The sequence below is a fragment of the Chinchilla lanigera genome, unplaced genomic scaffold (assembly GCF_000276665.1).
Source record: "Chinchilla lanigera isolate Chin_1 unplaced genomic scaffold, ChiLan1.0 scaffold00012, whole genome shotgun sequence".
NCBI classification, from domain to species: Eukaryota; Metazoa; Chordata; class Mammalia; order Rodentia; family Chinchillidae; genus Chinchilla; species Chinchilla lanigera.
The window spans coordinates 4,302,716-4,315,024 of NW_004955413.1; the positions used below are offsets into that span (position 1 = coordinate 4,302,716).

The 12,309-nt window shown below is 53.7% G+C and overlaps 1 protein-coding gene and 1 long non-coding RNA gene across 4 annotated transcripts; one reads left to right on the top strand and one right to left on the bottom strand.

Annotated features, from left to right (window-relative positions):
- Window positions 1–123: 123 nt before the first annotated feature.
- LOC106147911 lies at window positions 124–2,633 on the top strand. Its single transcript, XR_001232944.1, has 2 exons — window positions 124–229; window positions 1,015–2,633. It is a non-coding gene; the product is annotated as an uncharacterized LOC106147911 (long non-coding RNA).
- A 3,755-nt stretch (window positions 2,634–6,388) lies between these two features.
- On the bottom strand, window positions 6,389–12,246 carry Pianp (PILR alpha associated neural protein). Of its 3 annotated transcripts, none has more exons than XM_005378816.2 (6): window positions 12,091–12,246; window positions 10,450–10,509; window positions 9,766–10,274; window positions 8,843–8,924; window positions 7,881–8,102; window positions 6,389–7,563 (listed from the first exon to the last, which is right to left on the bottom strand). In XM_005378816.2, exons 2-6 carry the CDS (start codon window positions 10,452–10,454, stop codon window positions 7,542–7,544), a joined length of 840 nt encoding a protein of 279 aa, XP_005378873.1. In that variant the 5' UTR covers window positions 10,455–10,509; window positions 12,091–12,246; the 3' UTR covers window positions 6,389–7,541. The 3 variants fall into 3 exon arrangements, with proteins under 3 accessions (XP_005378873.1, XP_005378874.1, XP_013366797.1); XM_005378817.2 differs by lacking the exon at window positions 12,091–12,246 and adding an exon at window positions 10,849–10,923; XM_013511343.1 differs by lacking the exon at window positions 12,091–12,246 and adding an exon at window positions 10,723–10,763.
- Between the last annotated feature and the right edge of the window lie 63 nt (window positions 12,247–12,309).

Here is a 12,309-nt window from a genome sequence, read left to right on the forward strand (position 1 = left end):
GGCGGAAGTCACGACACATAGGGGCGGAAATGGCTTCTACTTAAGAAGTGGGGTAGGGGGGGAATCCTTCGGTGAATGTGATGTCATAGCGGAAGTGAAGGCGGGTTGGGTTAAAGGCGGAAGCTGAGCCTTCAGAACTGCGATCCTGGCTTCCGGAAAGGGACTGCTGGGGAAGTGGGAGGGTGGGAACGCTACAGGTTTATGAATTATGCATCAAAGTACAAGAGAGGTATGGATTCTTAAGAGATATGGGTCTCGCTTCGTTTCCCGCTAGGCTGGAGTAGGCCGATGTAGGAAGTTACCGTTTTTGCTTTTCCTCTACCTCAATAATTTCTCAATGCTTCGAATACGCCACAGAGGATAAAGGTAGTGTGAGTACTGTAGTTGCCTGAGGTCCCTACTTCGGCTGAGTGCCTTCAAAAGCCGACTCCTTTTCTTCGACAACACCCCCTTTGGCCTTGTTGCCTTCACCTACCTCGTTGTCCCATACCTCGCTTTACTTTTGTGGGGGCTGGTAATTGGGGATTGAACCCACGGCCTTAGCGCTGAGCTACATCCCTAGCCCTTTCCTTATTTTTTGAGACAGGGTCTAAGTCGCTAGATTTCCCAGGCTGGGTTGGAACTTAATCAGTCCTCCTGCCTCAGGTTCCAGAGTGCTGAGAGTCCACGCATGTGCTACCGCACCCAGCTAGACTGCCATTTATTAAGTGGCCTGTTTCAGAGATGAATTACAATTCATTGTGGACACTTAACCTTCCCTGATGACTACAGCCCAGTTTCTTTGAATATCCACAGCATTTAGTCTATACCTTTTAATACTATTTTAGTTAGTTCATGTATGTGATTCCCCAGCAAGATTGTCAGCACCTCAGAGAAGAAACTCCTCAGATGTGAGGGCAGCCTGGCTGCACCATCTGTCACCTCTTTGGTCACCAGGGTTGATTTGGATAATCTGGCTGGCTAGGCTGGTGTCCCCTTCCTCCCTCAACGCTCCATGTGTGTCCCTCCCCAAAGTTTCTGGCTTAAAGAGGATGACCATCGCCAATAGGAGAGGACTGTTCCTCCCTCAGCGGTGTACAAGTAGCTGGGCTGCCCTTCTGGAACCTCCAGACAAACTCTCAAAGAAGAAACTCTTCACATTGCATTGCTGAGTGCATAGTAAGTGCTGAATAAATACTGTTTCAGTGAATGAATTCTGCCGCAAGCCTGTACCTGATGTGGCCAGAATCCTTCTGGGCTCTTTTGGATGAAGCAGAACTGAGGTGCTTCCCATTAACAGGAATAGCTCTTGACTGAGAAAGCAAGATTACCTTAACAAATACCATGAGTCCCCAATTTGAACATTTGAGTTGCACATGAACTGGACCCTGCATGTAAACATTTGCAGATGGAACAAATCGTGGAAGTAGCTCAGGTGTCTGCCAGACATTGTCGCAGTTGTGCTGCTGTGTGCTTATGTATCGCTTGATAGTGTACAGCAGTACAGTGCTCAGTCAGAGCCCAGGATGTCTGGAAGAGGAAAAGCAGTGGTGCTGTGGAGGAGACTGCAAGGAAGCACAAAGCAATAACCATGCAAACAAAAGTAGAAATAATTGAGAGACTGAACCAGGCGAAAAGATGGTAGATGTCACTTTTTTTTTTTTGGTCTTTATGAGACAGGGTCTCACTATGCAGCTGAGGCTGGTCTTGTGCTCACTTTGAAGCGCAAGCTCGTCTCCAACTCACAACAATCCTCCTGCCTCAGCCTCCCGAGTGCTGGGATTACAGGTGTGCGCCATCACGCCCAGCTCATCACTTGTTCTTAAAACGTGAATCGTTCAACCATTGGCACAATTCTAAAGAATAAGGACAAGATCGTGGAACATGTGAAGCCCACTGTGCCAACAAAACCAGTAATATCCAAACATCAAGGTACAGTGACAGAACATGCATGGAGAAACTTCTCCAGTTTTTTTTTTGTTTGTTTGTTTGTTTGTTTGTTTGTTTTCCAGTACCAGGAATCAAATTCACAACCTCGTGTTTGCCAGGCAAATGCTGAGAAACTTCTCAGTGTGTGGATGCAGGGTCAATGTCAGCATCAAGTCCCACTCAGCTTAATGATTATTCAAGAAAAAGCGAAAAGCCTGTTTGAAGACTTGAACAAAAACCAAAGTGAACAGGGTGCATCTTTTCCTGCCAGCCATGGGTGGTCTAATAGATTCAAGGCTAGAGCCAACCTTCAGAACGGAAAAGTAAGTGGTGAGGCTTCAAGTGCAGAGACCATAGCTGCCCAAGAATTTCCAGCAACACTTGATAATGATGAGCGAGCCACTACTCAACTATCAATTGGATCATTTTTTCAAGGGGGCAGACAGAATTGAATCTATCAAAAAACCTGTGTCACCAACATCAGGTGGGACCAAATTCCATCTTACCCTCCATGTCCTATTGCTGGTGATCCTTCAGCTCGACCATCTCTCACCTACCCTCCCTCCTCCAGCCGGTAACTCTTCTTGTCCATTCACTCTGTGTGATCCCCTTTATGCCACTATAGTGAACCACCATTTTAAGGTAACTGCAAAAGTAGTTTATTTACAGTTGTACTGTACTGCCATTTTAAGGTAACTGTAAAAGTAAAAAGTTTATTTATTGTATTTTTGTGTGTGTTTGGGTTTTTTATGCAGTGTTCTCCCGGAACAGAACTTGTTGGTAAGTCAAGGATATACTGTAATGATAATGCCTTTTTTGGGGGTGATACTATGAGTTGGACTTAGGGCTTTCACTCTTAAGCTTTTTTTTTTTTTTTTTTGGCATAGGGTTTCTGTAAGTGACACAGGCTGGCCTCAAACTTGGTTTTGAGACAGAGTCTTGCTTTGTAGTTCAGGCCGGCCTTAAACTATGAACTGTCACTCAGGTGATCCTCCTGCTTCAGCCTCCCGAATCTGCACTTACAGGCTTGGGCCGTCAAACCTGACTAGTTCGTATCCTTTTAAAGTGTCAGCTGGGCATAATGGTGGATGCCTATAATCCTAGCATATAGGAGGCTGAGGCAGAAGGACAGCTGCAAGTTCAAGGCCAGCCTGGGCTACAGAGCAAGCAAGACCCTGTCTCAAAAAAATAAAATGTCTGTTTCTCCACTCACAATATGGGGCTCAGTACTCTGTGTGTAACTAACTAGCAACAATTGGCAGGATAAAGAACTTAAAGGTTCAGATGTGGCACACCTAGACTGAGGCAGGAAGATCACCTGAGTTTAAGGTCAGTTTGAACTACATAATGAGAAACTATCTCAAAAAAAAGTTCAGACATGACCTCCTATCTGGTTATTGATGACTGATTTGAGAAACAGAAACCTTAACTCTGGGCAAGAAGATGGAAAAGTGGAAACGAGGATGGTGGCACACACCTGTAATCCCGGCACTTGGAAATGTGGAAGCAAAACAGTCATCACTGAACTCTGGTTCTTCTATGTTCACTAACTGTCCACTTCCTGAGCCTTTAGTGCCTCTGTTTCTGCCCTTGCATTAAGAGCAAGTTTATGGTACATGCCTGTAATGTGAGGAAGACTGAGGCAGAAGGAATGAAAATTCAAACCCAGGCTTTAGGCAATCTTGTCTCAAAAAGTAAAGGGAAGCTGGGCGTGGTGGCGCATGCCTGTGATCCCGGCACTCAGGAGGCTGAGGCAGAAGAATTGTGAGTTCAAGGCCAGCCTGGGCTACAAAGTGAGTTCAAGTCCAGCCTGAACTGACTGCACAGTGACATCCTGTCTCAAAAAGACAAAAAATAAATACATAAAGGAAGGCTGAGATTGTAGCTCAGTACAAAGGCCTGGACTTAATCTCTAGTACCACCCAAAAAAGAAGAAAAAAGCAAGTTGTAAGTGCTTTGAACTCTTTGGGCAAAGCTACAATTGAGAGCAATACATGTGGGGCACAGGGGGAGGAGGACGGTTAATTTTAGCCTAGGGCTCTCCAGCTGGCACACTTTCCAGCTTGAATCACTTCCACACCCCCAGCTTTGCCGGGGCGATCCCTCCTCCCCGGGGGCTTCCCCATTCCCTGGTTTGATGTGCACCACAGTGGCAAGCCTTCCGAAAGATACTTTGGAAGCCTGGCTGAGTCACTTGATGCACTGCCCAGGAGGCAGAGAAAGCATGGGGCTAAAGCTGCTGCCGTGGTACCGTGAAGCACGGCCTCCAAAACCATTCCATTTTGAGCATCTCTTGCTACCACTGTTTGGCTCCTGGCTGGGGACTGTGCTCTTACTTGTAGCTGAGGACAAGGCCCCATGGTTTATTTCAACTCCAGGAGAAAGAAAAATTAGGTTCTGTCAAAATGTAGAATAGCCAGGCATGGTCATGCACGCCTGTAATCCCAGTACTCAAATGAGGCTGAAGCAGGATTTGAGGCCAGCCTAGGCTACATAAACAAGTCAACTCCAGTCTATATAGCAAGACCCCGTCTCAACCAAAAAAAAAAATTTTTTTAAGCTAAAAAATAACATGTGTACCAATAAAATTTTTTAAAAGCGAAAAAAAAAAAGGTTCTGTTCCCCAGGGCCTCTAATTTATCATTAGTATAACAGTGTGGCTCTATGATAATTCCTCTAGGACAGTGGTGGCTACCGAACCTTTGATTGACACCCATGCCACAGGGGGTGTTTTTGTCACTGAAAGCTCTATAAGATTCACCATCACTGCTCTAGGACCCAGAAATCCTGGACTCTTCTTTCTCCTCTGTGTTTCCAACCATCTGACTTTCCACAGGAATTAGGGACACTTGGGGAGAGGGAAGGATTTCCAGTGTCTTGTTGTATTTTAATTTATTTAAATTTAGAGAAACAGCGGCTAATCAGGCAGTAATTAATTCCCTCTTCATTAGGGGCCTTCATGTGTGCCTTGTACATATGGATGAGCCGCAGGGTCACACTGTCCCTCTGAAGAGACCTTGATGAAGATGAGCTCAAGTGAGCTCCCCAGCACTTGAGCTGCTCCCCATTCTGTCCTGTGCTGCCTTCCTCCCACCAGCGCTCCACAAGAGGGACTGACTAGATCTCTGTGGGGAAGCAGGAAAGGTTAAGAGGCTTCCTTTCCCACCCTCCCGTCCCTAACACAGCCCATCAGCACCTGTTCTCCTTCTCTCTCCAGCTGCCTGCTGGGATCTCTCTGGGCCAGAAATTGATGCAGCCCTCCTCAGAAGGCTGGATTGCCTGGCCCCTCTGCTTCTAGTTGGCTCATCATCCCTTGACCCTACTTGTTTTTTTCCTCTGTAGCAGTCTGTCCTCTGAGGAAGTCTGATGCCTCACACACTGGTCCAGTCACGAAAAGCAGAGTGCTTTCTCCCCGCATGCACCACCATTCTGCAGGCACGAGCTGCAGCACACATTGAGACCCTGCTACCTAAAGCACACACCCACACAGACCCAGTCCCCATTCTAGGATCACAGACAGATACATGGAGGGAGGTACAGTCTCAGCTGCCACACTGCCCTCCTGCATACCACACTCTTCTCCCTGGGGCAACCCTGTTTCCAGGGAGCAGGTGGGGTACCGGTGACGGGGGGAGTGGGACCTGGCTGGTTACCATAGCAACAGAGTCTAGCAACAGCTGAAAAGCTGATGTGTGGGCTTTCCTAGAGCTGTTCTAAGAGCCAAGCCTAGAATGGGGCCTCAGAGGTGACTGATCCCAGCTGGGCAGCCTGCCTTCCCTCCCCGAGACACCCAGTTCCACCCCGAAACCCTGGGAGACCCTCTGCCTCAGAGGGGGCAGAGGGGGCTAAGTGAGCTGCACTAATGCGCTAATCACCACAGGGCTTCTAATGCCACATGGCCTGAGGGGCAGCTGCGGGGCTGGGGTGGGGGGAGCAGGTTAGGAAGCAAAGCTGAAAATAAACCAAGAAGGGCAGGCATCTTCCCCTGGCTCATTCTTGTCTGTTTTCCTTTGCTCCATTTTTCTCTTCCCTTACCCTTCACCCTTTTCTGGCTGGCTACCCGGCCTGTCTTCCTATGTAGTTACCCCTTTCATCCACCTCCTTTCTCTTGGTCTCTTTTTTTTTTTTGGTACTGGGAATCGTACTCATGACCTCAGGCTTGCCAGGCAAGCGCCTATGCCGCTGAGCTACATCCCCGGCCCTCTTTTGGTCTCTCTAGACCTTCACGTGTGAGGACCAAGCCAGCCCACTTCTGATTCCAGTTTCCGTCTTACATGGCTGCTCACCAGGGCTGCATCCTTTGTGTCCTCTTTCCTTCTCCCCTCTTCCCTCTGTCCCCAGTTAAAACCCAGACTGGTCCCCAGCTCCAGGGCAGGGCAGGGCACAGAGGGTCTGCTGGAGCTGCTCACCCCACCCTTCCGCTCCTGCCTGCCCACCCTTTCTCTCCACAGGGCTCACAAGGCAGAACTAGGGACTCAAGTATCTTGCAAAGGCTTTATTTGAAAATTTTGAAACTTACATCCCACAAGAATTCAAGATTATCACCACAAGAAGAAGAAAGAGATAATACAAAAATATATATCACAGCATAGGAGCCAGGTAAAAGGGGAGGAAGGAAAGTAGAGACACTGGTGAGGAGGAGGGCAGGAAGGGGAGCAGGAGGGAGCCCGGGGAGGAGGGCTGCCCTCGGAGGCGGGGGTCCCGGTGGCCTTGAACCAGTTGCTCCAGTCCCTGCAGCCTGGCGGAGGGAGGGAGGCCCAGGGAGGCTGGGGACTGGAGGACCCACTCAGGGGCTCTCACGTCCAGACAGTGACACAGACACAGACAGCCAGGATAGACAAGACAAGAGGGGCTTGGAGGGAGCGAAGGATGAACGGGAGTCCCTTTCTTATGTAGTGCAGCAGGCGACTCCCAACACCCGCCTCAGACAATAGAACTTAGCAGTGGCCCTCATTACCCCATCCCAGTGGGGGAGCCCTAGGGTGATGCCAGCACGCTTGGAGTGGGATGGGATGTGGGGACAGTGAAGTCATGACATAGGACAGGATGGGGCATGACAGATGAGGGCACCACGCACAGCCCCCAGCTCCCCTCCCAGCCACCTCAAGGGCGCATGCAGGGGCCACAGAAACTAGACCAGTGATTGTCCATGAGGCAGAGCAAGTGGGCTGCGCCACGACTTCCTGCTGGAAATGCACGGCGAGGGGCACATGGATGGGAACCCTGCCACAGGGTGACCAGGCTGAGCATGACTTGTGTGGAAGACAGAGGGAGAATGGGAGACGGGTGTGGGCGTCAGTGAGCAGGAGGTGTGCAGGGGAAGCGGTGCAGAAGAGTGGCTGCGAGAGCATGAGCATGTGCCATGGCCTGGGAGGGTGGAGGTGAATGTGCAAGGCTTTCATGTGAGTGTGCAAGGGTTGGGGGACCCGCAGTCACAAGTACGTGAACCCCCCACTAAGGAGGGTGAGCAGAGGGGCTTGCCCATGTGGCCAGTGAGTGTTCCGGGTGGTGTGCAAGGGCAGGAGCCGGAGCCCCAAGGCCCCAGCTCCCCTCAGCTGCCCCACCCTCAGTGGGATGGCGCCTATGCCGGCCCCTTGGCCTCCTGCTTGGCAGCACCCCAACATGGGGGGGCATCACAGATTCACCAGGGGAATCCTGAGAGGAAGAGGGAAAGGGCACAGTCAGGACCCAAGGGGTAGCCACACGGAGGGGAATCCGCAGCAGAGAAGGGACTGGAGGATATGAGGGCAGAGCTGGAATTCAAGGGCAGCACGAGGACAGGACAGAGCCTGAGACACCGGGAGAAGAAGGGCCGCTGCAGAGGAGCTGGCCTGGCCATCTTGAAGGGCCCGGGTGCAGGCAAGGAGGGCAGCCAAGGGCTGTGGGGGGCCATGCCACCCACCCCCAGGGAGCACCCCACCCCAGCTCTCGAGACCTGGGAGCCCCCCCCATCCCATTGCCCCTGCCCTCACCGGTTCAACTGGAAGGCTGGAGCCCCCTTGGACTGGGGCATCCCAGTCCGGGCTCCCCCTCGGGGCTCCTCATGGTCAGGGGTGGGGGTAGGTGAATCCCCGAAGGCCCCTAGAACAGTGACTCCAGCAGGGGACAGGTCAGTCAGTGGCTGCTGGCTCTCCTCCTGCCTCAGGGGCCCTTGCTGCCCAGAGGGCCTGCGCCGTTTCTGGCTGCGGTCCCAGCTGGTGTGTGGAAGGAAAGACATCCTCTTGCACACACAAGTGGCCCCATCCTGGGCCCAGAGCACTGGTCACCCAGCCTCCCCAGCCACTGCCAGTACCCTACCAAGAGACCCTGGCCTCTAGCAATTCCCTGTACTATGTCTGCAGTAAACCAGCAGACCACCATAAAACCACCGTTTACAGGGCTTGGGGGTCTAAACCGTGCACCCAGCCTGATCAGGACCCCCAGAATTAGTGCCCACACCACCAACACAGAGTTCCCTAAAATTGCTTCCTCCCTCACACAAGTGCAGAAGAGCCACTGTTCTCCTCCCAGGCCCCTGGTAGATCTCATTCTATTTCAGAGTCAGCTAATGACCTGGACACCTGGGTCTAATGATCCTGTCCACAAAGTGTGAAGGACTGAGTGTCCCAAAATTAAACAAAGAATGCTCCAGATTTGGTTTTTTGCCTGCTTGCCTAAAAAGAGGCTCTGCAGCCTGGGTTATTTCCTCTGTCTCAGAGGGATGTCTAGCAAAGCTCCTGGCATACAAAAATAATTCTGTCCCTCCCATTATCCTTGGATTTCCCTGGGAGAAGGAATCCAAGTTGGTTTTCTACTTGAATCACTCTTTCCCGAAGGCCTTGCCTTCACCCACTCTTTCCTACCCCAACACCTGCGAAACTGCTATCCTTGGTCCCTCCCTGCTTCAGTGTGCAAACACTCAGGCCCAGCACAGCACGCCCCTCCCGCAGCTTACCAGAACTTGAAGATGATGCCAGTGGCTACGAGAACAATGATGACAGAGATGGTGATTGTGACGTAGAGCTGGGGGTCCACACCTGATTGGGGTGGGGAGAAGTTGCAGGGAGGTGGGGTGGGATTAGGAGTACTGGAGTACTGGCCGGTGCACCCACACTGCCCAACGCATTCTGCTGCTCCAGGGCCTCCATCCTTACAAACAGCTCCCACTCCAGTGTTCAGCTCTTTTCTTCCACTCCTCTCAAAGATTGTTGTTTTTGTGGTACCAGGGATTGAACCCAGGGCCTTAACACTGAGCTGCATCTCCAGCCGTCTTCTAAAATTTTGAGACAGGGTCTCCATAGATCTCTTAAATTGCCTAGGCTGGCTTGCATTTGGGATCTTCCTGCCTCAGCCTCCCAGGCACGCATCACCATGTTCAGCTTCTCCCATATATACAAGTGATGAGGACGAGGCTTAGGTCAGAGATAAAAAAAGAACCTAGCTTTGTGCATAGAAGCTGGGGGGTTCAGGTGGGGCTGTCCTAGTCTCTGCCCAGGGCTCAGCCCCACCCACAGGCACTCCCAGAGCCAAGACCCTGGCAGTCCCTTCCTCATAGTGCTCCTCTGCCTGGAATACTCTGTTTTCAAGACCTAGCTCAAATGTCAGTTCCTCAGCTGTCCTGATTCCCCAGGCAAAAGTCATCTCTCACTTCTCTCTTCCCCTAAAAACAGGCCCTGTGCGCCTCTGTTAGAGCTTGACTGTGTTGACTCACTCCTGCCTGTGTACACATCTGTCTCCTCTGGTGGACCTGAACTCCAGGGCTCAGACGGCATCTTCATCTCTGCATCCTGGTTGGCACAGAGCCTGGCACTTTGCTGAGGAAGCTCCCAATAAGGCCCCTACTTCTGCCCCTCAGTCTTCCCAGGGCCTCAGCCTCACCTTCTCCGCGGCCTCCAAACAGGAATGGCCTCAGGGTGGCAGGTGTCTCTCCAAGGATGAGCCCATTTCCATCATCCCGCATGGAGTCTGAGTTGGGGTGTGGGGTAGCTAGCCCATGGGGGGCTGCAAAACCATAGTCCAGGGGCAGAAATCCAGGATTGACAGAGTTGGGGTCCCCTCCATCCTCTCGAGACACAGTGGGACCCCACACAATAGCCCAGGGATACTGGGATGAGGGGGGCCCCTCCTCAAAGCCCGATGGAGTGGCAGGGGGCGCAGTGCCGGGCAGGATTTGCCTCCGTGATCTTGGGACGCGAGGGGATCGGCTTGGTGGAGGTGCCCGCTCCCACACACACACGTGGCGTGGGGCCGAGGGGCCGCCCCGGGCACAAGGTGGGCGGGCTGGGGCCGGAGGGGTCCGAGGGGAGGAAGAGCCCTGAGCAGGCGGTGGGAGGGGCAGCAGCAGCAGAGGCCAAAGAGGGAGGAGGTGGGACCGCAGCAGAGCGGGCCTGCAAGGAAGGCGAGAGAGCAGGTGAGACCCAGCCTGCCGCAGCCTCTGCGGGGAGGGCAGGGGCCCTGAGAAAGCCCTGGTGCCACTTCCCGGCCGGATGGAGCGACTAGGTGGACAAGGACCAAGCCCCCGGGAAAGTGGTCTCCAAGCTCCCCCTGCTGGGCCAAACTTACCACATCCTGGACTCCAGGTGTGAGGTCTTCCTCAGCTGTGACCCAGATTTTCAGACTTTACTGCGGGAGAAAGGGGTCGTCACCCACCAACCTCCTCCTGGCTCCTTCCCTGACGACATCTCTAGGGCCACCTCCCCTCCCTGGCCGCATGGCACTGCCAGCCGTGTTGGGGTCACCTAGGATCCATGCTTCGGAGCAGCTTTTAGGGAAAAAGCACCCAGCGTGGTTCCCTGAACATCCCAGCCAATCCACAACTTCCTGGGTCTCCGTTACCTCCCTACCCCAGCGTCTACTCCTGCTTCTCTAGCTTCTTCCTTCTCACTTCCTCTGCCCACAGCTCTAGGCTTTTCTTGGATCTTAATTTAGAGCCAAGAACCTTGTGATTCCTTGAGCACCTACCGCTAGGGAGGGAGCTCGAGGTGGGGGAGGGGGAAGCAGTCTGAGCGGTCTGCGCAGGGGGCCTCGGGCCTCCCACCCGCCCGCGCCTGCGGTCCCAGGCATTACTCTTAGGGTGGCCCCAGGAGCCCGCAGCTTCAGCAGAAAGGGAGGAAGAGATGCAGGGATGGGAGGAGAGAAAGAGGTGGGCGGGAGAATAACTACAGATGTAATTTTTGCTTTTAATGTTTAATCATCTAAATGCATAGGTGCCCTCCAACAGGAGGTGGCTGGGAAGATGCCGCCCCCTGAAGTGTCCCTCTCCAGGGAGATGTGGCTGGCTGGTTCGAAAGCGGAGGGGTGTGTGCTGAGAGCTGAGGGTGGTGGATCCAGGGGGCAGGCTCCCCAAGGGGAACAGGAGTCCACACACTGTCTAAATCTGCACCCAGCACACCCAGAGAACAGCACAAGTCTGAGGAAGGGAATGGTCAGGAGTGAGGAGAAAGCCAGGCGTGGTGTGCATGCCTGTAATCCCAGCAGCACTCTAGGAGGATGAGGCAGGAGGATTGCCACGAATTCGAGGCCAGCCTGGACTACACAGTGAATTCAGCCTGAACTACACAGTGGAGACCCTGTCCCCAAAAACCAGAGTGAGGAGAGAAAGAAAAGGCAAGGGGCAGCCAGCCCAGAGTGCAGAGTGAGGGGCAGCAAGCCGCCGTGGGAGGAGAGTGACCGAGACGGAGGATGCTGAAGGTGGAAAGGTAAGGGCGGGGGACAGGGTGCAGGGGCAAAGGGCATTAGGGGAGAGGGATAAGGGGCCAGGGGTAGGGGCGTTGGAAGTGCAGAGATGGAACGGAAAGGGACGAGAGGACGGAGCAGATAGGAGAGATGAAGCGAGAGGACAGAGCACGATGCTTAAGACAAAACGCGAGGAGGACAAGACTAGAGGATGAAAATGGAGGAGTTGGGAATTGTGTCTTCAGATTAAAGGGATCCGAAGGCAGCTCTGGGGGCGCGGAAAAAGGAGATGGGGATGGCAACTGACGGCACGGCTGGGGTGGCTGGAGGCGGGAGGCAGGGATGCGAGCGGGAAGCAGTGGAGCGCGGAAGGGCTCCCAAGGACCTCGGTGGCCAGCCGATGCCAGGAGCCCCTGCCCTCGCCTGGCCCATCCCCACCCATCGCCCGCAGCCCTCCAGTCACCCCCTCCAGGAAGCCCGCAGTCCCTAGGCTGGCGCGCCGCCCCCACCCGCCCGCTCTCCACCGACCTGTTGTGCGCAGGAGACGGCCGGGGGTGGGGTGGGAAGCTGGACCCCGGGCGCGGCTCCCAGTCCTGCCCATCCCGGACGGGGCTGGAGAGCAGCGGGAGGGGGACGACGCGAAGGCGGGAGGCCAGGGGCTGCGGGGAGGGTGAGGGGACCCGCGGCCGGGCTGAGCGGAGCGCCGGGATGCGGGCGGCGGGGACGCGCCTGCCGCATGGGGAGGGT